The 25,011-nt window shown below is 37.2% G+C and overlaps 1 protein-coding gene across 5 annotated transcripts in view; it reads right to left on the bottom strand.

Annotated features, from left to right (window-relative positions):
• rbms3 (RNA binding motif single stranded interacting protein 3) overlaps positions 1 to 25,011 on the bottom strand; it is a 298,301-nt gene that overhangs the window by 4,311 nt on the left and 268,979 nt on the right. For 2 of the 5 annotated variants that reach the window (XM_004915377.4, XM_004915376.4), the window contains exons 8-13: positions 13,818 to 13,864; positions 9,901 to 9,997; positions 9,284 to 9,334; positions 2,505 to 2,615; positions 1,104 to 1,184; positions 130 to 254 (exon numbers count right to left, since the gene is read on the bottom strand). In XM_004915377.4, coding sequence (XP_004915434.2) covers positions 130 to 254; positions 1,104 to 1,184; positions 2,505 to 2,615; positions 9,284 to 9,334; positions 9,901 to 9,997; positions 13,818 to 13,864 — 512 coding nt within the window. Of the gene's footprint in view, positions 1 to 125; positions 255 to 1,103; positions 1,185 to 2,504; positions 2,616 to 9,283; positions 9,335 to 9,900; positions 9,998 to 13,817; positions 13,865 to 25,011 lie in introns of those variants that run through there. The other 3 variants (XM_004915381.4, XM_002941573.5, XM_004915378.4) reach the window with 2 other exon arrangements.

The raw sequence follows: 25,011 nt of genomic DNA, 5'->3' as shown, positions 1-25,011 counted from the left end.
ACAGAAACTGTCAGCTGTGTCCACAGTGCCCTCATCATCTGGAATAACATTGCAATATATATGGCGAAAGAACAGCCCGCCAAATAATCTAGGCTTGTATAAGCAAGTGCTAGTTTTTAGGGAACTTACTTTGACTGTTGGTAGGAGTATGCAGATGCATGTTCATTGTTTGTCTCTACAGTCATCTGTTGCTGTTGTCCGCTTGCTTCCTGTGAGGATGGTACTGTCTGAGGGGAGTTATCAGCAACAACACCCTATAAATATCAATGGCATAACATCTCTTTCAGTGTTTTAAAATCAGTGCCTACTTACAGTAATGTTGCATACTGAGAATGTTTTTGACTGTTTTACAAAAGTACAGATAAATCCATGTTTTTCCCCTTTGGCTGGCATGTTACAAATAAAACACTATCAATAATAGTGGGAAGAAGAGAATGGCAGTGTGCCAGAAGCCAAAATAAATAGTACAGATAAAGCGACTTGTTCGTATTTGTTGCGACTTTTCCGCCGCCGCCGCGACTTTATCGTATTTTGCGCAACTATTTTTTTTCGCGACGGCGACGGAAAAGTCGCAGAAAATATACGAAAAAGTCACAACAATACAGATCATTACGAAAGAAACGCATTCGGACGCCTTCAGACCGTTTGTGGATTATTAAATCTGCCCCTTAGTCTTATATTGAGACACATAAAGGAGACACATAAAGGAGACAATGTGTAGGGGTGTGGCCATTCCCATTATGTCATAGGGATGAAGGATATGCCTGTGATGCCATGAAAGATTAATCAAGCACTGCATAAACATTATATATGGTTCTTAACTGTGCAGCCATTGAAGATAGTGTGAGTTAGTATGAAATATACAAGTATCAGGCAGATACTTAAAGGAATCACATATTTATTTATATATTATATTTTGTGCATCCACAATTCACTGAAAACTTTTACGTTATAGTGCAGGATGTACATTATAGGATGTGCTTAATATAAAGCATATTACATTAAGAAATGGTGGTGCTGTTATGTAGTAACATCTAAAAGCTAAAGCACATGAGAAAAGTGCACTGCAGTGTATTTGTATATATAATCAATAAAATACTTACTTCAACTTGTACAGCTGTTGGAGGCACAGGAGTATACTGGGGGATGAATGTCCCTTGCATAGGTGCAGCAGCAGTCATATACTATAAAAATAAATAATATCTTTATTAGTAATATTGCCTGGCCCACTTATTCTTAAATAAAAAATAAAGTTAAAGGAACAGTAACACCAAAATTTCAAGTGTATAAAAGAAATTCCAATATAATGTACTGCTGCCCTGCACTGGTACAACTGGTGTGTTTGCCTCAGAAACACTACTATGGTTTATATAAAGAATGCAGCTGTGTAGTCATGGGGGCAGCCATTCAAAGGAGAAAAGGCACAGGCACTTAGCAGATAACAAATAAAACACTATTGTATTCTACAGAGCTTATCCGTTATCTGCTATGTAACCTGTGCCTTTTCTCCTTTTTTCCAGCTTGAATGGCTGCCCCCGGGGTTACAGCAGCTTATTATATATAAACTATAGTAGAGTTACTGTAGCAAACACACAACTTTTACCAGTGCAGGGCAACAGTGTATTATATTTAATTTACTTTAAAACTCTTTAATTTTTTGGTGTTACTGTTCCTTTAAAGCGACTGAACACAAACACGGTTACACTATGTAGATGTGGATAATAATATAACTAACCCTTATTTGCTAACACCTGTACATATCTAGAGTGTTACAGTCATTCACAGCAAGCAGTCAATGAATTATTTTCATTTTACCTGCAGTAAGCTGATCAAAGCTGATCATTTGCTATGGGTCATCACCCATCCCAGTGTTATTAAAGCCCCAGTTACAAAACTGACAAGTTCAATTTTCTTAGTCACAGACTTTAATAGTCTGCACACCCAGGAAGGGTGCCCCAGGAAAAGTACTGAAATACAAATAAAGAATACAAAAAGGACCCTTTTTAATTCAGGCACACAGTTGTATTCATTGACAAAATTGGTACAGGTATGGGATCCATTATCTGGAAATTCGTTACGGGAAGGCCTTACACCATATACTTCATTATAAGCAAATAGTACAGATTTTAAAAAAAAAACAAAAAACAAACATTTTCTCTGTAATAATAAAACTGTACCTTGCATGTTGCTCCCAGTGGCTTCAAACAGATGCTTATTTTTGAATTTCCTGGCTTGGGGGCAAGTTTTAGTTGCATAAGAACATGGTGTACTGCCAAACAGAGCCTCCTGTAGGCTGTCAGTCCATATAGGAGCTACCAAATTGCCAATCACTCCTCTTATTTGGCACCCCTTGAACTTATTTTGCTCCCCAAAATTTGAATGTGGCTCATAAGTAAAAAAAGGTTGGGGACCATTGCTATAGGTTAAAGGTAACCTGTACAAATTCTGTCTCTAATGATAGCCATGTTAGCACAACAGTGGAAAACAGAGATAAAATAACTTACTGTCCCAGTTGTTCCCAAAGAGAGGTGGTTCATTTGTTGGGTTAAAGGGCCCATCATATTTGCAGGCTGAATTGACATGGTGTGATCCATTGCCGGTGTTATAACAGCACCCTAAAGCACAAACAACTATAAGCTGAAAACAAGGAAAAGCACTGCATAATTTCTGCAATTAAGGGGAAAAATATATATATACATATGATATTAAATAAACATTTCACAAGCTATGTCATATTCATTTGGCCTAATGTAAGTTTCTGTTGCGTTCCCTTTGTGGGGAGTCAAAATGAAGGGTTTAAAAAATGTGCAGTGAATATACAAAGATATTTATGAATGTTTCTCTTTGAAAAGACAAACTAATAGGGAATCACTAACTGAATGCACTTTTCCAAATAAGATTTTAACATCAGATGATAACAACAAACAACTGTGCAGCAGATAAAATATTGAGCTAATTGTTTTCTTAATGAGTGGAATCAGAATATTTTCAGTTGAATGAGCAGCGGTAGCAAGTAATGTGTTATTCTGCTAATTGGCCTGAATTTCTGAAATGTCTATGTTAAATATCATAATAAAGCATTAATGAGGGCATAACATATGCCTTTCAATATGGTTTCTATTTGATCTAGATATTATTAAATTTCCAAAAACAAGTTTTAGTCCTTTTCTAACGTATGAAACATTCATAAAATGGGTTTTATAAACTTTGTAATGAGTTCCTTTGGACTGCTTAAATTATATTGTTTATTAACTAATGCAAGCGTGTTTTCCAGATATAATGTGACCTCCACATCGACACTCGACTCCAGAGCCCTGACCCTGCTACATATTACTTGTGTGCCTGCATTGTGACATACCCTCATAGCAGAATAGTTCTGCAATCTAGGTACCTTTGGTTTTGACACTAAGGAATATCTTGGTGCTTGGTCAAATGATCCAATTCTTCGGAACTTGATAAGAAAGGCCAAACATAATATAAAGGTGCCTGAAGTAAAGAAGCATTGCTACAGCTTACCTATTCTCAAGGCTGTATTTAGGCCCTGTGCCACCCTAGGCACTGGACCTAAATGAGCCCCAGTCACATGCTGTGTCATGCTGTGTACCCTCTCACCCCACAGCTCTGTTGGCAGATTTTCACATGAACTCTCTGGCGGTAGCTGGGGGTGACTTTTACATTTTTTTTAAAAAAAGAAAATCTATTATATAGGCACCTGGGGCCGTCCCCCAAAAGCTGCCGCCCTAGGCACAGGTCAATAGGTGCCTATATATTAATATGGCTCTGCCAATCCTACTGACAGGCTGAGAAGGGACAGTCAGGTTGGCAAAACAGTCAGGTTTAGAAACGTCAAGTAACAATTACTTAAAAAAGCAGCCCTATCAGCAAAGAATGGTCAGCATGACCTATAGGTAACATTTTATGTAGATTTATATTTTAAAAATTAATTTTTTCATGTCAGTATCACTTTAAATTCTGTGGTTTTGTTTCATGTTTTTGAAAATAGTAGTCCCATTATACTTTGGTTAAAACATACTACACAATTTCTAAAAAAAAAATGGGAATGTAGCAGAATTCAAACCCCCATGAGAATAAGCATTAGATTAATCAACATTTTAACTTCACTTTTTGCCACACATATTTTGCAGAAAAAATTGCAAGCTCATTTTTGAGTTTCTGAAACTTGAATTTTCGAGATTCATTCTGAAATATAAACGTTCAGCATCTAAAAGCCAGTATTAGAAGTCAATGGGAGTTGTATTAGCAAAATGCAAGCAGTTTTTCAATTCAAACTTTCATTTTTTTTATTAGATTTGATTTTTGATAGATTGGTCTCCCCCATGTGACTTGCATGTATACTTACACTTTTAGATTTAACTTACTGTGAAATCAAAGAAAAATCTCCATTATTATAATGAAAAATAAAGTGGCTCAAATCTGTTATCAGCCTTGGAATATATTCTTAATTATGCTTGAATATTAAATATCAGGACAATTCCTGATGCCCCTGATTCACCCCAGTGAATACCAGATTAGCCAGTATACCCATGTCACTTAAATTCCTGCTTCTTTTGGGGTTCATGATTTGGGACTACCCCACCTAAGTTTTCATCCAGGTAGGACTGGTTAGAGGCAGAATCGAGATAGGACAGGTACCATTCCCAGCAAGTCTGTGCTCTCCTTAACCAGCAGAGAGAAATAAGCACATTAATGTAGCTTCTTTTAAAGGAGAGTAAGCTAAATTCTAGCTGACCAACCACAAAAAATTTGTAAAGATGCACAGGGTGGCAAATTATAATATGCAATAATATTAGATTAATTTTAACTGCAGTGGATAGCATACAAGTAAAGTATATATACATTAATATTTTAGTGGTCACAAATAGTCTATGTGCACAGTACTCATTAGTATATTCCATCTCTAACCTAACCTAGGCCAGTACTCAATAGTATATTCCATCTCTAACCTAACCTAGGCCAGTGCTCATTAGTATATTCCATCTCTAACCTAACCTAGGCCAGTACTCATTAGTATATTCCATCTCTAACCTAACCTAGGCCAGTACTCATTAGTATATTCCATCTCTAACCTAACCTAGGCCAGTACTCATTAGTATATTCCATCTCTAACCTAACCTAGGCCAGTACTCAATAGTATATTCCATCTGTAACCTAACCTAGGCCAGTGCTCATTAGTATATTCCATCTCTAACCTAACCTAGGCCAGTACTCATTAGTATATTCCATCTCTAACCTAACCTAGGCCAGTACTCATTAGTATATTCCATCTCTAACCTAACCTAGGCCAGTACTCATTAGTATATTCCATCTCTAACCTAACCTAGGCCAGTACTCAATAGTATATTCCATCTCTAACCTAACCTAGACCAGTACTCATTAGTATATTCCATCTCTAACCTAACCTAGGCCAGTACTCATTAGTATATTCCATCTCTAACCTAACCTAGGCCAATACACATTAGTATATCACATCAGTATATCATTTGTATAATCATATAATGAAAAGTTTATTTTAAATATCTCAGTGATATATTTAATAGGATTCTTGTTCTTGTATCGTTCTTTCTTTGCTTTTAAAAGTAAAGTTATAAATATGATATCTCTTGATACATAATGTTTTATAATCAAATAACTCACAATGAAAAGTTCAATATTATGAATTAAACATGAACATTGTCTTTTTTATATAGTTGTGGTTTCTAAAGAGGCACTTTAACATACTGGCTTTATCTACAATAACTGCTTTATTTCTGTCAATAAACTGTATTTCTCTATTTTATTACTTATTTCTGTTCTGTTTTATTATGAGAGCTGGGATTTCTTCTTTGTTATAAATTTCATTGACATGCTTGAAGTTGTGTTATATATCCTGCAGCAGCCCTTTCATAAAGATTTATTTGGTTTATTGTTATGGTCAGGAGTTATTACTACTTTCCCATTCTGATCTAGGCTCCTATCACATGTACACAATTTGATAATTAGGTAAAAGGGAATCTCTAAAGTTATTTCAGCTTTCACCTTTCCAATAAATTTGTCTGTACATTATTGTTCTCATACAAAACTACAACTGAATATACACATACACACACTGTATATCCAGGGCAACATTTACCCTACCCATGTCCACTGCAAGAAAAATGAATATACCCCTTATCCGAAATGAATATGAACAAGGCCACAGCTTTATGACCACATATCAAAGGTGAACTGTAAAGTTACAGCTTAACAAACGGTAACAAACTAATAATGTCTGCCAGTGAGTGAACCTGCCAGCCAAGAAGTGGAAGCAAGATAACCCTTAATCAAAACCCACACCTCCTGGAACCAATAACTAAGAAGCAATTAAAGGAGAACTATACCCCCCAGGCGCAAAAAGCCTCCTTAACTGTCACTGGCTAAACCCTCCCTCACCTCTCCCTTATCGCATTGTTTTTATGTTTCAACTCTGTCCCTATCGCTAACCCCTAGCTAAAAATGCAGAGAAGCGCAGTCGCGTACCTCGCCGACATCTTCTTAACGACTGAAGACTCTTCAACGTATCGCATGCGTTAAATCACTCGCTACTGCAATGCGTTATTCTTAACGCATGCGTTAATTCGCGCGTAGAAATAATCCTAACGCATGATTCACAAACACATACAGTAGGAAGCATTAAACGCGCTAAATATCGCATTAGTCTGTGTGAAGATTAACACCTACTTGGGGCAGGCGGAACTTAAAGAAAATTGTGGTTCATGAGCTTTTGGCAACACAATAAGGACTTTGCAGTGGGATTTATTCAAGTCTGTGTTGGCCCTAGAGTGATGCATCCTCCAGTTTTCAGGGAAATGGTCATTTTCAGAACAGTATTTTTCCGAAAGTAATGGTTGCGTGCGTAAAAATTGTGTGCTAATATAGCACGCTGCGAAATATATTGGAAAATAACGCAAGAAAAATGCTCATCCCAGTTAAATAACTCAAACAGCATTGCATCTAAATTTTGACGCATGTCCTTTTAGTGAATTGGACATTAAGTCACAAAAAATAAGGAGCAATAAAAAATTTTAACGCATGCCATAAATAGCTCTCGTTTTAATTAGGGACGCACCGAATCCCAGATTCGGTTCGGGTTTCGGGACGAATCCAGCCTTTTTTTTGATGGATTTGGTTTCGTCCGAATCCACGGTCCCAGCTGAACTGATTAGCATTCGGAAAGGGTTAAAATTAAAATTTAGGGGGGAACCATTTTTAACTTTTAACCCTTCCCAATCCTAATTAGCATAAGCTAATTCGGATTCGGTTCGGGATTCGGCAGAATCCATCAGGGTGGGTTCGGGGGTTCGGTAGAACCCAAAAAAGTGGATTCGGTGCATCCCTAGTTTTAATGCACTTTATTGAATCAACCCCATAGTTTCTTAAATAGTCAGCATAACATTAAAATATATGCTGTTACCTAAATAAGTCATTTTAGATCAAGATAGCAATAACAGGACAATATTTAAAGGGGTTGTCCACCGTCTTCATTTTTCAGGAGCTATCTGGTTGCTGGGGTCCAATTTAACCTAGCAACCAGGCTGTGGTTTGAAAGAGAATTGGCATGCGAATAGAAGGGGGCCTAAATAGAAAGATACATAATTAAAAGTAACATTAACAATAAAATTGTATCCTCACAAGCCAATAGCCTCACAAGCCAAATCAAATTAAAGCGATACCATGAACTATGTCAGTATCACATTAAAATTTTTTTTTAAAGTAACGCTAACATGTTTTTGTTAGAAGCTGAGAGTGTATCAGCGTGTAATGGAGAATGTTGTAAAATGTTGTAAAATAGACTTAAATGTTTATAATGAATTTGAGCTCATACAAAGTTAAATGTAGTTTTGCTTTTTATTAGAGCCCTTCTGAGTTGTGCCATGTTTATATCAGAGGTAACTCATTCTGCTTGCAGCATGTCTTTCCTTTCAGAAAAATAGTTTTAGTGCTTGAAGCTGACCTTAGAAGAGTTCGCAAGAGAGTACACATAGTACATATAACTTAATAAATATCAAATGTTTTCTAAGCACAAATGTTGGCAGGTAAGAGCTCTAGTGCACCTGTTTATAAAAATACACGTTAATATGAATTTATGCCAAAATAGACTTGGCAGGTAAAGCATAACAGAATATATCTCATGGTTATAGAACAGCTGGGTCATTGGAAGCTAGGCAGCTTTATTCAGAAGTATATGTTTGTGTTTGGGGGGATCTAAACTCACTTCATATAGGAGGAAAGAGTTATATAGAGAGGAGAATGGGTAATTCCCTGGGGCATGTGGCCTAATTAGCACGGGGATAGAATTGGAGTAGAAATAGTAAACAACACTGTCAATTACCAAATATCTAAAGGAGACATATTGTGTGAAAAACAAGAATGTGCCAGTGCATTATACACCTCAAACTATAGAAGAATTGTGCTTACAAAAGATGTGCTTCTTGGTGATTTCATTTGAAATTCCCCCCAAACCCTACTAGTCCCGCCCATCTGTTCTACTTCCTGCTGTTTCCTTTCCCAGGCTGTGCAGGGGTTGCTGTGGCACTCAGCACACTGCATTGTAGGATAGGAACCAATCAGCAGCTTAGCTGACCTGATAGGGAACTGAAGCCTGGGTTTACCTCCTGTGCTTCTGGCAGGGACTGTAAGGACACGCCCACCCCTCATTTGAAACACAGACATCAACCATAGCAAATGTATAGGGAGCTTCAAAAAAGGGGGGGGGGGGGCATTTTTAAAGTTAATGATAATTTTTAGTCCAAAGTAAAACCAGCACCATATATTATTCATTATTTTCTACAAGATTAGTGGGGCTATACGTCTCCTTTAAAAATGGCAGTAGCATCTAACTTTATTATTTATTATATTATCAGCCTTTAAATAAAAATAAACAGACCATGCATTCCTTTGCTTGCCGAAGAAAAGATAACTTGCCATATTCATTATGTACAGCCTGTCAGCTGAGTTTAATGCGGATGTAGTCAGTAAAAGCATGAATTATAGCATAGGCTATATCCCTCGGAGTGAATTAACTTTATGGCACATTCAAAAGGAAAGACTTTCAAATTACCTGTCTAAAAATCTTAAGGGATTTGAGCTTTGAAAAACACATTAACTTTAATATAAGATTAGGGATTTTCACAGCCATTTCTGTTATGAAAAGCGCAAATGAAATAAAGTTCATTAATACAAATGGACAGAACCATTAATCACAAACACCCACGTGTACGGCAATTAGGAGATATCTTTTACTTACTGTTGGTTGCATAACATATGGTGGGTGAGGCATCCAGGATGTACTCTGGACCTAGGCAATAATGAACTAATGTTAGGGCTCAGGTGACATTCATGTAAGCACATGATTAATGCATCTCAGCAATCACATGGTAATGAATATTAAACTCCAAATTATTTGAAAAAGATATTCCATATGGCCTGTATTTGCAGTATATAAAAGCACAATCATAAAAATAGTATCTATTCTAATAGTACTAAGTCTTATTATAATGGGACTTTTAGCTACTGCGTAGGTGACCCATCTGAACCTATGTAAGAAAGGGGAGGGGCTTAATTCTTTCAGTTTTGTTATTTCTTTGTCTATGACTATGTTGTTGTTTCCATCAGTGCTTTACCTTTACTTTTCTGATAACTGAAAGCACATCATGTTATCCAAGTACCAAATGCAACTTTTAACCTTTTTCACATATATTTTGCATTGCCATCTCTTACACCCTTCATATGGATACACTTTTATATCCTAGGATGAAATAGGGAAAGCAGAAATCAGCCCCCCCACCTGTACAAAATAATATCAAATGACCTGTATACATTATATCAAAACTATGCATTCATAGAATAATGATTGCTAATTACCTGGTATGTAGAGACAGGGGAAGCAGCAATAAATGGTGTGATAGATGTCTGTGGAATCATACGATTTGTGGCAATATTATATGGGGAAGAATAAAATCTGAAATGAAAGAGGAAAGCAAGAATGCCATTTTAACAAATCACTTATTACTTATATAAACCACATTTTTTTATACAACCTACTGTCAAAGGATTTTTTTAGGATTCTTTTTCAAACAAAGGTTTATCATACTTAAAAAATGCTTGACTAACAAAGCAATGTTTGAAAAATTCTCTATACAATGATTTTGTATTTGTTTTAGTAAGTTCTGCTCACTGTATTATAATCCTTTTGAAAGAGTGTAATATGTCGGATTAAAAGATCGGTTGGAAATTCTGTATGTACATATATAAAGTACTGGCTTAAAGATGGTGCACAGAAAGAAATAGCTGATTGTTCTTCACATTATTGAAATGAACCAGCAGATGGTGCACCATGGAGCATTAATAATATTGTTGTTGTTATTATTATTACTATTTAATCTTTAGAATTAGGCTTAATAAATGTTTCCTTGGCTGATTTGGCTTTTGATGAAGTTCCCAGGAGGAAATGAAATGTTAGCTGTTAGGGTTCTTTAGGGCTCATTTTTTCATTGATGATAACTGATGTTTTGAATTAAAAAAAAAAACTTTGAGTGTTTTTAAGGAAAATCCTTTTGGGTTGAAATGTTTTTTTTACTTTTTAATTTATATTTCAACTGTTGCCACACATGAGCTCATGGAATTTCAGGGGATTCTGCACAAATTTGCAATTTGTAAAAGAAAAAAAGGAGTCAACTTGAAAGAATATTTCTTAAGCATTAGTCCTATGGTAAGATGTCCTGGTGTTACCAGGTGGTCATAACAAGAGGCAACTGGGTCAGCTCACATTTGTTTACACCAAAATGCTATTAATTAAATGCAAAAAAGCTGTAATTGGGCATTTTTGCACTTTGCACACTGTATTCAGCAGTCTGCAAGTTAAGGGCCGGCAGAGTGCCTAAGCTGACAGATGCTGCACATTCCGTGGGGTGGAAGTGATCTAGCACTTGCATTCTGGGGATCTGTAAAGAACTCCTTACATGTATCGGTTAGGTGCCCTTTATCAGTATCTAATACATTTCCTTTACCACTGGTATTGCCTTGTGGCTGTGGATATGATTTATTTTGCTATTCTTGCTAATATTCAAATCATTAGAGATAAAATATCAGAAACACCTTTTTTTGTTGAACAGAACAGATGTCTGTTCAACTGACAGGAAAAGAAAATCAGCACCAAAGAGCTACAGCAATAGATCTTATAGAGTGTAATATTTAACATATCAGACTTCTTGCATATTTAATACCACACTATTGAGGACACACCATCATCTGATCGCCAGACATCATCACAGCATAAAAAACGGTGTATGGATCAAGCTTGTGTAATAGATTTAAGTGATCAGGTAAAATTCCAGCATAAAAAGCATCACCAAGCATAACCAAGTTGTATTGGTTATACTGTACTCTTCCAGCTTCGACAATTATCATAAATATGTGATTTCTTTATGATGGCACTTTGTATTTGCTGATGCTGGTACACTTTCCCTCACTCATTTGTAAAACAAAGAAAAATGAATTATTATTAAAAAGTATTTTTATGCTTCTGCTTATCTCTGTGTTGCTAGATGGGTGTTTATAGACTTGATGACTGGGGCTAAGGTATAACAATTTCCATGAAGAAGTGGATATGCACCAAAATTCAAGAGTGCCAATGTCACACAAGGCTCTTTTTAAGCTAGTGTATTTTAGCCAGCTTCTCGTGGCTCCTATCCTTGAATTGGTAATGCACAGAAGTACAGTAGTGAGCACTCTGCCTGTTTTCTGTTGGCATGACAGCAACTTCTGTGTTTACTTTTAAGTCACATTTGTCCATGTGTCATTGGGGATTGACCTGGGGTACATAGCCACACCATGGAATATCTCTCCATATAAAATAAAGTTCTTACATTCAACTTGCTTTTAATATGGTTAAATATCCATGTATAAATGACACTGAAAGTATGAGCCCATTTCATTATGTAAGTATCTAAAAATACTTCATAGCAAGTGAACCCCGGAACTCAACATCCTCTCCCACCAATCACCAGTCTGAAACCTAATACATTCATGTCCATGTTTAGCGATGCACTGTTTATAGTTTAATGACACGCTATTGGGTGTTCATACAGTTAAAACAGCTCATGGTCCTTACTCCTTACGTGACTTTTAAATGTTAACACAGAAGTCAAGTAAAACGTCACCTTCAAACACAAACCATTCATTAGGCTTCATTGACTTAACAGTGAGTGCAATGTGAAGGCTTCATTAACTTGCAACAGCTTGATGAATCACATCTACACTCTGCTACCTATACATTCCATTCCATCTTTCACTTGGCCTTTTAACATCTCATTGTCTTCCCTCCTCATTCTTAAAGCCGGGTGACATTTTTATCTTTTTTCCAAGTTACGGTTCCTTACAAGTCCTTGCGATTTTTCATTATTGAACAGCTGAACGCAGCACTCACTACAAACCCTGAATATATATGCCTAAGGAAATACTTCTTGCATCTGAAGTACCTCTCAGACCTATTCAATCAAGCCAAGTGCAAAACAACAAGAAAATCTAACTTGAAAATAAGAAAAAGAAACAATTAAATGATGAATTTTTAAAATCTTTCATTTATTTTCATTTCTCTAATTGCAAATGATTTCAGATGCTGCCTGCAACACTGTGTTACTGATTTTAATAACTTAAAGGGCATACTAAGTTCTTAGCGAATGCTCAATTGGTCTTTTTTAGCGTTTTTGAATTATTTGTTATTTTTGATTCTTTCCAGCTTTCAAAAGGGGGTCACTGACCCCGGCAGCCAAAAAACGAATGCTTTCCAAGACAATTTTATTGTTCTTCTTACTTTTTCTTACTTATCTTTCTCTTCAGACACACTCTTTATATTTTCTCATTCAAACCATTGCCTGGTTGCTAGGGTACTTTGGTCCGTAGCAACCATATAGCTGCTAAAATTGTAAACTGGCGAGTTGCTCGATAAAAACGAAATAATTCAGAAACCATAAATAATACAAACTGAAGACCCATTGCAAATTGTTCCTGAATAGCACTCTCTACAACATACTAAATGTTAAATTAAAGGTGAACAGCCCATTTAACATATTGTTGTAGTGGTTCTTACTGTTGTATTAAAGCTGAAGTTAAGTTATAATTACTGGGGGGGTGCCGAATGTCAGGCACAACATTTGGGAAATCTGAAGTGTTAGCCAAACTTTCAACATATACCAAGAAAGAGTGAAGGGTTCCTACCACTATGCCATTTTCATTCCCGAGGAAACAAATTCTCACATGTCCAGTGAAACATATATCTGAATGAACATATGCAAAATTCTGCAACTATATCCTTGACTGAAATGTAATGTCAGCAAAAGTTTGCACTGACTATGAAGATTATCATTCATCCAGGTCATGGTAATAGCTAGTATAAGTAATTCTAGAGCAACTGGACTTGTAATCATTGAAGATGTTTCACTACTCATTCGATCAGTTGAACTGAAGAAGCTTCAATATACACTTACCAAGTCCAGTTGCTCTAGATTCACTTATATTAGATAAAAGTTTGCACTATAATCTCAATATGTTACAAAGCAATAGGACTTTATATACAGTACATATGGACAATCCTCAATTTAGGTTGGTTATATTAGATCAAGGGATTTCAAAATATTAAGGGAAGGTTTATGTACCCTTTAATCAATTATGCAGTTAAGCCTATTATTTTTATAGCTCTGTTTATGTTAATACCTATTTTAGACATTTATCACAGTGATATAACTGCTTTAAGGAGGATAATGCATGCTGTGTGTACTCACCCGTTCTGCATAGCTGCTGCTGGGTCATATGTCAGAGCCATTCCAGCCTATAATTAAGAGAAACCAAAATATTCTTTATAGTACAAAATTGGTTATGAACAAAATATAAAAATAGAACATTTTCTCAAAAAAAAAACCCACACATACACACAGGGGCTACAAAAAAAGCAAAATGTGTCGGTAATAGACTAATCATATTTTTCACTTGTTTACACATGTTTTAAATCAGTTTTAATCCTGTGTTAGGTATCAATGCTTTGGTAGTCATGGCCCGGACAGACAATTTGTGGGTTCTGGCAAATGCCAGAGGAGCTGCTGTAAGAAGCCACAGGTATTCACTGATTGCTGGGCCTGTGAGGGGCTGTTTGGGCTTCTCTGTGTCTCATTCTGGGCCTATTTGGTACCACTGTTAACAATGAAGAGGGTTTTTATTTTCCAGACCACAAAAAAAAGTTTTCCATTTTTATAGAATTTCCCCTGTTTTTCAGTTTTAGGCTTCCTTGTATATTATAAACATTTGTAGTATCATTCATTCTCTAGAACGTGAAACAATAATACAGAATACCTTTCTTGCCGTACATATCAGCTAGTGATAAATCTTAAACATGCTCAGCAGTTACAGCATTGAAAAACAAATAGTTTTTTTCAGAGTTTATTTGAAATGCCATATGTCTGTAAATTAACATTGTCTCTTGCCTTATGGAAACCTTCCATCTCCAATATGCTTCATACAAAACTGTTAGTATTTTGTCTTACGGCATAACCGTAGCATAAATCTATTTAATGTCAATTTGAAAGACACGGTTCTTTGAATTCTTAAACATCCCTGTATGGAAGATAAGGATGAGTGGGGGCCACTATGAAGCAAATAACAATAAAGAGTTTTCACATTATCTAATCAATTCATCAAACCAAAGAGTAGGAATAAACAGAATAGCAACAATGTAAAGGCAATAATAGCCACAAGACAAGTCACTTCACATAATGTAGGTGGAATGTTGGTAGATGAAAAAGAAAAATACCAGTTATCAAACAGTGATGAGAACATCTGAAAACAAATTATTATAATGCTATTAAATAACTGCAACTCTTTATTGCAAGGTAGTTATTCTGTTCATTTAGGATAAAATGAAAAAACAGCAGCACTCCGGAAATGTTGTAGAAAAAAGTGACTTTACTCAAGTGCACACAGCTGTGTGCACTTGAGTAAAGTCACTTTTTTCTACAACATTTCCGGAGTGCTGCTGTTTTTTCATTTTATCCTGGATATTGTTTTACCCTGGCTGAGGGTTCAGCTTGCACCTGGGACTACAATTAGCTGGTTTGTCCATTGTGTAGCACACCTTAATCAATTTATTCTGTTCATTTAAGCTCCAAACCCCTTGTCTGATACGATTTGGGGTGATACTGACTGGGTACAGTATAATATTAATGTTATGCCTGATCAAGAAAAGCTATGTGTCAGCCCTAAAATGTTGCATTTTTCCATAGGATTCCCAAGTCAATAAATTGTAGATTTGCCCTTTTTTTTAAAAAAAACTTGCAGGATCAGGAGCAAGGGGTCTAGACAGCTGACAGTACAAGAGAAACATTGAAAGTCATTCTATCTACAGGTCATGGCTGCCTAATTCACTGACCTTGCAAGAGGGTTCAAAGTGCTACAAATGGGTTCTTATCGGCATATTTTTGAGTATGTGCTGTGTCCTGCACTTTTTAAAAAAATTGCCCAGATCTATGCTCTCCATAATGAAGAACAGAGGCCTGTGTGTCCCACAAAACATCACTGTACAGTATGTTCAGCAACAATGTACTCTTTAGGGGCCAGAGGGGGAGGCATGTTGTTCAACAACTACCCATTGTTTCACTTAGGGAGCACCAGCGGGCAGAGTCCACAACACTGCTCCCCTATCCTTACAACCTTCCATAAGGAAGACAGAAGTACAAGGGTACTTCTGTCTTCCTTATGGAAGGTTGTAAGGATAGGGGAGCATTGCACCTGCTTTCACTCAGCACCTAACCAGACCATGGACACAAGTGCTTTTTCAATGGCCACTAAGGGGTGTGCGTTCTCCCTGTAATGATTTAGTACTTGCATCAGGGGTCATAAAATATAATAAAATACCAAACAAAATACTAAAAGCCGCCATAACTCAATATGCCCCCCCTCCCATTCCTCTAACAAATGTGGCATACTAAGTTGTGCACGGTTCAATAATAATAATGCACCTTCAATTTTTAAACACGTGTGGTAACCCACAGCAACCTAATTTGAGAGCTGCACCGGTATTGGGATGGCTGGTAATGGCAACGTTCAATATTAGCAGAGGTAGAAACAAAATAATGAAATATTAGAAAGTTACACAGGGGATTGGATCTAATTTAATCAAAAAACACTTCTCAAGGTTTACTGGATATCCTTTTTAATCGGCAATGACTTATGCCTTGCCTTTCCCACATATACCCTCAGGGTTACATTCTGCATTCTACAGGACATGAAACTAGGCCAAGTTAAGCAAATACCACAACTCCCAGTGTCCCCCTCTGCGCCAGCAAAGCCGAGTGTAGGATTTACAGCAATAAATACAGTAATGGCTACCTAAGCTTACACAGTTAAACTGGTGGTCAGACATTTATTTCCGATTATATAGCAACTCTGTAATAGTCATAGATGTTCTACAACGCTTCCTCCCATAATGTTATTCCTTTGCATTAGCACACGCTCAGCCTGAAAGATCTGATTATGTTTTAAAGGCCCCTCATTCTCCTAACTTGATTTATAAGCAATTTCCAAAATTTTCACCACATGCCTAAGTACCAAAGCTCATAACGTAAAGCAGTTGGGAACTATATTACTTGCATTTGTTACAGACGAAGCAGCAAAGCAGCTAAATACAGTAAGGATCAGGGGGCTATGATTTGTTCAGGAAAAAAAATCATGCAGTAACTTAATTTTGCATAGAAAATTCATTTCTAAATGGGAGGACGTGATTTACAAAGGCAGAGATTTTATGAGAAACTACACAAACAGAGCATTATGGTCGGAATAGATAAGAAAAGATTGGGTTTGTTATGAATAATCATTTATTCTTAGACTGTGCTTCATCTGTTCCTGATTCAATAGTGAGAAATAATTAGAGATTGTATTTCATGGGAAAGGCAGAGGAGCTTGTGCCTGTCTTATTAGAGTTCACCAGCTGGAAGAACTGTTTCCTGGATGCTGTTTCTTCATAAAAATACATCCATCAACTTAAATATGCAGCTCTGTATATGTAACAAAATTGCTTATGGTATTAAGGTGTGTGGCTTATTTTGTATTTCTGTGTGGTGGAAGTTGGCGTGACCAAATCATTTGTTACAGGGAAGTATTATTGGAAATACGTGGCATGAGAGGGCATGGTTTAACTCATAATTGCCCCAGGCAAGCAGAGTAGAGTGAGGGGTTCTAAAGGGTCATTAACTATAAACCCAGACTCTAGAGCATTAAGGGTTGAAAATGGGCTCACTGGTGCTTATTTGAAAACCACTTGTGTTCAGGGTCTGGTTGTACTCTGCGTCTAGTGCTGAACTAAAAATCTTACAATTGGTGTGAAGTCCAGAGCCGGCGAATATAAGGCAGCGCTGTCCTTACCAATCTCCATAAGGCTGATGGTAAATAAAGGGTGCCATTGCAACCTTCACTTGTCAGCACTTCCCCACCTTATTATATACCTACCCCCCCACTCCTCATGAATACAGTGCAGCTCTGTTTTCAGGGGCAAGGAAGCCACTAGTGATAAGCAATTTTTTCCGCAAGGCATGGATTCTGTGAAAAATTCTGCATTTTGGCATTGGTAAATTGTTTTACAAATTTGTGGTTGCTTCAAGTTGCGTGGATCAAAAAAAAGTTGCATGCATCCAAAAAAAGTCGAATGCCACCCGCGTTTCAGAGCTGGTGAATGGGGCGGCATCGGGGCTGCTGCTGCAACACTCCCAGCAGCGCCGCTGCCTGGACCACACATGTTTCACTAAGAACTCATGTAACCACTAATATGAATATACTATTATATATGAAAATATTATATATAATATAAGGTAATGTAAGGTTGTGGGGATCTGGTCAACAAAATGCCTCCCCCCAGGATTATATAAAGGAGATAAAAAGATATTTTGCTGATGGACCCTGTAAGTTCTAATCATACCACCACAGCCAAATAAAAACTTGTAGACCCTATAATAAATACCAAGTAATTTGCAGAGATAAAACGTATCTGCATTTGGCAGGCACTCCAGGTATAATCAAACATAGTCCATTGATCTTACTATTTTTTCTTAAATCTCAAACATTTTGGAGACTTTACTTTAAGTAAATAGCAAGCATTAGCCAATTCCCATCTCTTCGTCTCCCAATAGCAAACAATAAGAGAACCTCCCAGCCCACGTATAATATATTGTTTATTTCCCATGCTTTGCACATTTCTAGCAACTGTGATATAATAAATTTAAAGTTTAGGAGATCTTGAGCATTTTTAGTTATGCGGGTGGAAAAATCTCTTGTAGACTACAGGTTAGGCAACCCTAATCCAATGTACTTTTCTTACAGCGTTCTCTTCCATTTCTTTACATCAGTGATCTATTGCTTCTTCTAACACATAATAATGTTATATTTTAGAAAACTGTACACATTGGCTTGATTAAAAGCAAGGAATGTCTTCACGCTCCATCGTAATAAAAAAAATCCTTTTTTTGGGCCTATATATTACAGAAAGAGACATGCATCCAAGTTAATACACCAATCTTCAGATCCTCATCTGTGCTTTATGTCCATAAATCTGTATTTGGTGTAACAGACTGCAAAGCTGACATAATAAAAAGCAGACGTGGGATGCCAGTTAAGGACATCGGTGAGTTAATAATATAATGCACTAGGTGGCGCAGTAGAACTGAAAATTGTGCTACTGCGTTTGTATTTTTGTTATCTCTGGGCCTGCAATGCTTGTATCCTCTTTAAATTAACCCAGGCATACAAGACATCTACAACCCCTTCCGTAGCTGACCTCCATTCAGGGCATCACTTCTACTGACTGGCCTCATTATATAATATAAGCCCTTGTATCTAACAGATCTCAAGGACCGGAACAGTTTACCTTTCAATATATATCTAGTACATTTTCTGCCCTTAAGCATTTAAGGTTCTTTTTTTCTTTTCTAGACAACTTTCTGGCTATTACTGCTTTGTTTTAAGTTTGACCCTGCCTAATATTGTCCCTGTAATAATGGGAATTTAGAGGCAACAACAGGTTTTCCTGCTGAATTGTGCGTAGTATAGGGAAAAAAGTAGAAGTAATTGTATGGTATCTATTTGTGCAGGCTAACTAGAGAAAACTTATTATGACAACATGCTGTGCTCCCTCTTAGATTCTTGTTAGTGAATAATAGTTCAGCATGTGATTGAGTAACAAAAAAGTATGTTGCCATCCTAAAATAATGCAAGGCAAATTAGTCAAGGCCAAATTAGTCCAACTATACTGTCATTTCTTTCATCTTTTCATTGGACAAAACGAGAATATGGTAGCAATTTCAATGGCCTTCCTTATATGTTATGACATATATTACCCTGCATGGATTTCTTTACATTGAATTGGATGCACCACTGGTTATCCAGTGCTTGTGATGTGACTATTCCATGAAAGAAATAAAAAAATGTGGTTCCAGCTACAAAACCACAATCCCTTGAGCCACATTCACAAAGGGTGCAAATTAGCGCCTTTACTGTGTTCTGTATTTATTAAAAAGAAAGGAGCTTTGCCTTGTATTCAATGCCCTCCATAAGCAGGTAGTAAGTACAAGGCTCCCTAGCTTGTTCCATGTCTGGAGCTCCCTGGTGTGCAGGTTCTGAATAATACGCTAGAGGATCCTGGGAATGCGCATGCACTGCTGCTCACTTTTGCTTTTGCCAACTCTGCATATAGAGATATGCAACCATTTCAGAAACACCAGGGATACAAGAGTTGTAGCATAGTGCTCATATATTCGCATGGGGCTAGGTGCAAAGTACAAAATCCATCCAATCCAATTTTTTTTTGCATTTTTCCCCAGTATTGTAATTAGCACTACTGTAATTTATCTTTTAGTATAATACTATATGCTCATTTTCATTGAGATGAAATGTGTTTGTGTGTGTTGAGTGTCACACCTTCACACATATTACTTATACTTATATAGTTATGTTCTTAGTTATGTGAAGCACTGCCAAGAAAGCCTTTTTATTAAGGCGCAGACAAATGACATTACTACCCAAAGTCAGTCCCTACTATAAAACAGTGCAATATGCAGTGATTAAATTTTTTTTATGAAATTGCACTTCAATTTGATGCTAGGAAGAGTGTACAGGCATAAATAAAACATGTTTGATTCATCACAGTTTCCCTTGGAGGATCTCCCTGACTGAGCAGTGCTTCTAATTGATACAGTCGTGCTCATTCGGAGGCAACTTTGATCTGCTGAGTGCCAGGGAAATGTCCTTTCATTATACAGGGAGGTTAAAATTTCAACCTGCTAATACCCCCCAGAGAGCTATTCTATACCCCAAAACATATAGATGTCTGAGTAAAGTAAATAATCTCCCATTAATGCTGTGCTAGTTATGAAACCCCTTTCTGCAAATAAAACTACATAGATATGTTAGATTTCATGCTCTTCAGTCCCTGTGTATATAACCCCTTTCTGCAAATAAAACTACATAGATATGTTAGATTTCATGCTCTTCAGTCCCTGTGTATATTTTATAATTTTATATAGGTTCTCTTCACAAAGTAGCCCTCTGGAACTTTGGACAAATATCATACACCTAATAATATATTGATAAATTTTAAAAAATGAAGGTTATAAATTTCCTTTCGTACAGCTTCGTCGGGAAGTTAAAAGGGCACGTGTTCATACAGCCATCTGCATATTATGGTGTTATGTCTAGCAGGGTGACGGGGGGAAAGTCTTTCCCTGGATACTAAATGTTCATCGGCTGAACAGTGCAATTATCACTTGTCTGAATGGCAAATGCATCAGCACTGAGTCCAGGGCAATAAAGCACAGCTAACTGCTGCCTGTCGGCTTGGAAGCATAAATGGAAATGGGTGCCTGAATTATAAATGTGGCCAATGCAGACTCACTAATCACTTCAAAATGTCTGCAGCTGGCAAGGGAGCGTAAGGTTGGCACGGGTATTAACAACCTTGACTGGCCTCGCTTACTGGATTTGAAGCACTGTGAGAAAAAAGTCATTCTCCCAACCGATCCTTTTATATCATTTCTTCCTGAACAAATGGCACAATGCGAGCCGGGAGGAGAATAGCAGAACTAAAAGATTGGAGCTGAGAGAATGAACCAGGGACCTGTTATCTGGTGTGTGTTACAAAGCACGGTGCCATCTGTCCTGGCCCAGGATACTGGGAGCTGTAGTTTAGAACATGAGTGTATGAGCCTGACTCAATGTTAGAGGTTCCAAGCAGGGTACAGTACAGACTGACACTGTGTTTGCCTCCAGATATTATATTTCAACTCTTGTATTCCTAAAGCACATTTGGAGTCTGCTGGGGGTTGCATAGCCTATTGGGAGTTGTAGATTATGGCAATATTTAAGTGTATGTCTAGAGCAAGCACAGGACAATACTGTCTGGGTATCTATGCTTAGCTCATAAACACTTTGCTGTCTAGGGGTTTCGTACTTTTGTTCCCCCCAGGCAGCCTATAATAAGGACATGTCATGTGTGCAGACCTTTAATGTTTAAGGTTTCCAGATAATGGATCTTCCCATATTTTGGATCTCCATAAAACCTTTAAACATTAAATAAATTCAATAGGATTGTTTTGTCTCAATAAAGATTAATTATATCTAAGTTAAGATTAAGTACAAGGTACAGGTATGGGATCCTTTATCCAGAAACCCGTTATCCAGAAAGCTCTGAATTACAGAAAAGCCATCTCCCATAGACACCATTATAAGAAAATAATTCTAATTTTTAAAAATGTTTTCCTTTTTCTCTGTAATAATAAAACAGTATATTGTACTTGGGTTTCCAGATAATGGATCCCATACCTGTATTACATGGATTTTGTTTTATGTAGTAATATATATATATATATATATATATATATATATACTGTATATTGGTACAAACTGTGTGGAACAACGTACTAGTCTGTAGACCTAGGGGCTGATTTACTAACCCACGAATCCGACCCGAATTGGAAAAGTTCCGACTTGAAAACGAACATTTTGCGACTTTTTCGTATGTTTTGCGATTTTTTCGGATTCTGTACAAATTTTTCGTTACCAATACGATTTTTGCGTAAAAACGCGAGTTTTTCGTATCCATTACGAAAGTTGCGTAAAAAGTTGCGCATTTTTCGTAGCGTTAAAACTTACGCGAAAAATGCGCAACTTTTCGCGTAAGTTTTAACGCTACGCAAAATGCGCAACTTTTTACGCAACTTTCGTAATGGATAGGAAAACTCGCGTTTTTACGCAAAAATCGTATTGGTAACGAAAAATTCGTAAAGAATCCGAAAAAATCGCAAAACATACGAAAAAATCGCAAAGTACCGATCATTACGAAAAAAACGCAATCGGACTCCATTCGACCCGTTCGTGGGTAAGTAAATCAGCCCCCTAGTCTGAAGTCATGGACAATAGATATAAAAAGAAACAAAAAGGTCCAGACTTCTTTAAGAAAAAAAAAGAAAATTCTTTACTGCACCGTGCAGAACAATTATTTACTTACAGTGATATTTATTTTTGCCAGAGATTTACTTATATTGTGAATGTTACAATTTTTGCATTTTTGTCTAATACTTGAAGGGGGAACCCTGGTCTATGGGTATTCTATAAGGAGGATTGTGGAATGTTCCTTTTTGCTTCCAGTACCTTGATGGGGGAGTGGATCATGGGCTTGCCCCTATTTATACCTCGTGCGCTTTATGTTCCTTATCTTGTTACTTGACAAAGAGGCGGGAGCCTCAAAACGTTGTAATGCAATTGTTCTGCATGTTGCAGTAAAAAAAAACAAAAAAAACTTTTTTTTTTCACTTAAATAAGTTTGGACCTTTTTGTTTCTTTATATTGATATATACATGTATTTGCTGCCTGTGGACTGTTTAAACATATACATTCTATTTAGTTTATTTAGTTTAACAGTTTTGTGCCACCCAGAACTATACAGAATGTTATTTCTCTACACATATCCTTATGTGAACTTTCCCCATCTTCCTCTGAATGGTGATCCTATTCTATAAAACTGCAGTTCCCACCATTATCCAGCAGCACAAACTGAGTATGATAGTTCAGCGATGGCTAGATGGATTCCAGTTGGTCTCAGCCTTAGGCAATGTCATTAGTTCTTTAGCCATAAATGTAAATAGGGGTACAGTATTGGACACGACATGGAATAGCTTTTTCACGTTTCATTTGTAAAACTGCTAAAATACCACCCCAGGCCTAAGTTTCCAGCATGCAATGTCAGCAAAACCTCCAAAGAGGCAACATGCAGTTCTCCAGCTGCTAAAAAATCCCGGGGATATGAGGTGTAAAACATTATTTACTATACAAAATGCAATCATTTGTATTCCCTTCTCAGTGCCAAGTGAGACTGTTTCAGCAGCAGCAGCAGCAAGCTTACAATCTCCCAGTGAACAGATATGACTTAAAGATAACAATAGACTAAATGTAATGTAATGAGGTTACAAATGACTTCCATTATAGCTTATCATTATCTCTTATTGTGTGCAAGGACTAACAAGTGCATGTATCATTGCATCGCATCTGGAAAATCATTTCCTTTTCCTTTCTGATAAAAAATCCATAATGACAGTAGTTATAGGGCATCACACCTTTAGCCTGATGGCCAGGGCCGGAACTAGGGGTAGCCAGAAGAGGTACCTGCCTAGGGAGCAACAGTGAGGGGGTGCCAGGAAAGTACCTCTTCTTTCATTTACTACTATTTCCATGCCCTTTACTCCCACTGCATTCCCCCCTCCCCACAGCTTACCCTGCCGTGTGTGCGCATAAGTGCGCATAAGTGTGCTCGCTTGTGCATGCGTGTTCACCTACAGCAGGGCAAAGCCGGCTGGGTTGCCTAGGGTGCTCAGCTGGCTTAGCCTGGCACTGCTGATGGCATATGGGGCAAGTTGACCCGTGGAGAAGCGCTCAGGACCACCCCTTTTGCTTGACTGGACAATGGCTGACAGTGCCAGAATTGGTGTTCACCCTAAAAACCCTCACTAATGCTCTTTTGGACAAAAAGGGGCTTCCGATTTTAGATGCTTCTCCTCTGGCTTATATATGCCAATTAAGAAGAGGCCCCATGTGCCTTACACTTTTTTCTTTTTACTGTGACTCCTAACAGTGCAATAACTATACAGTATTTACCAATATATTCCAATTTGGAAAGACTCTTTAAGAGGTCACTCTAGTATATAAATTATCTGCTAGTTAAGTACAGTATTCATTCTGTTGTTATAGTTTTTTTTAGCCGATACACACAGGCCTATTGATGCTCAGAACCCTGGAATTACTGGGAACCTGAATATGGATGCCAGGCAACCCTCAGAGGGTTGTGTCGAATAGCCACAGCAGACATATGCCACAAGAATTGCACGCTAATGGTGTTTTAATGCCACATGTTAGTGACAAGCCCCACTTTTGAATGTTAGCTGCAACCCAATTTTCAAAAATGTGCACTTACAATTGCATTTATTTTGGCACACAGCCATTTCGCAGCGACATTTATGCTGCAATTGTGGAAAAAATATTTGCATTGTAGGTAAAAACATACTCGCTTACATCTATATTACACACATCTCTTGGGTGACTAAATGACTCCCATGTATTCTAAATAATATTTCAGTTGTGAAGCTCCCAGTTAACTGATGTGCAGTCAGAGAAATGTTACAATACACTGGTGTAAATAAATGGATCAGAAAAGCCTGTAGTCTACAAAGGAACCAATCAACAAAGAGGGGCCCATTCAGTAAAGCATGATGACCGTGATTTTAATCTGGATTTTCCACTTTGTGCGTTGCACTGTGTCCATAAATGAGCCCTACTGTGCACACAAACTAGAAGAAGTCTGGAAGTTGCAAAAATTTGTATTTTTTCTAAAGTTTAGAACGTTTCGTAATGACCACGAAACTTTGCACAAAAAAGTCGTATTATTTGACTATG

The sequence above is a fragment of the Xenopus tropicalis genome, chromosome 6, assembly GCF_000004195.4.
Source record: "Xenopus tropicalis strain Nigerian chromosome 6, UCB_Xtro_10.0, whole genome shotgun sequence".
In the NCBI taxonomy this organism is placed as follows: Eukaryota; Metazoa; Chordata; class Amphibia; order Anura; family Pipidae; genus Xenopus; species Xenopus tropicalis.
This window is presented reverse-complemented; position numbering and strand designations above follow the sequence as displayed.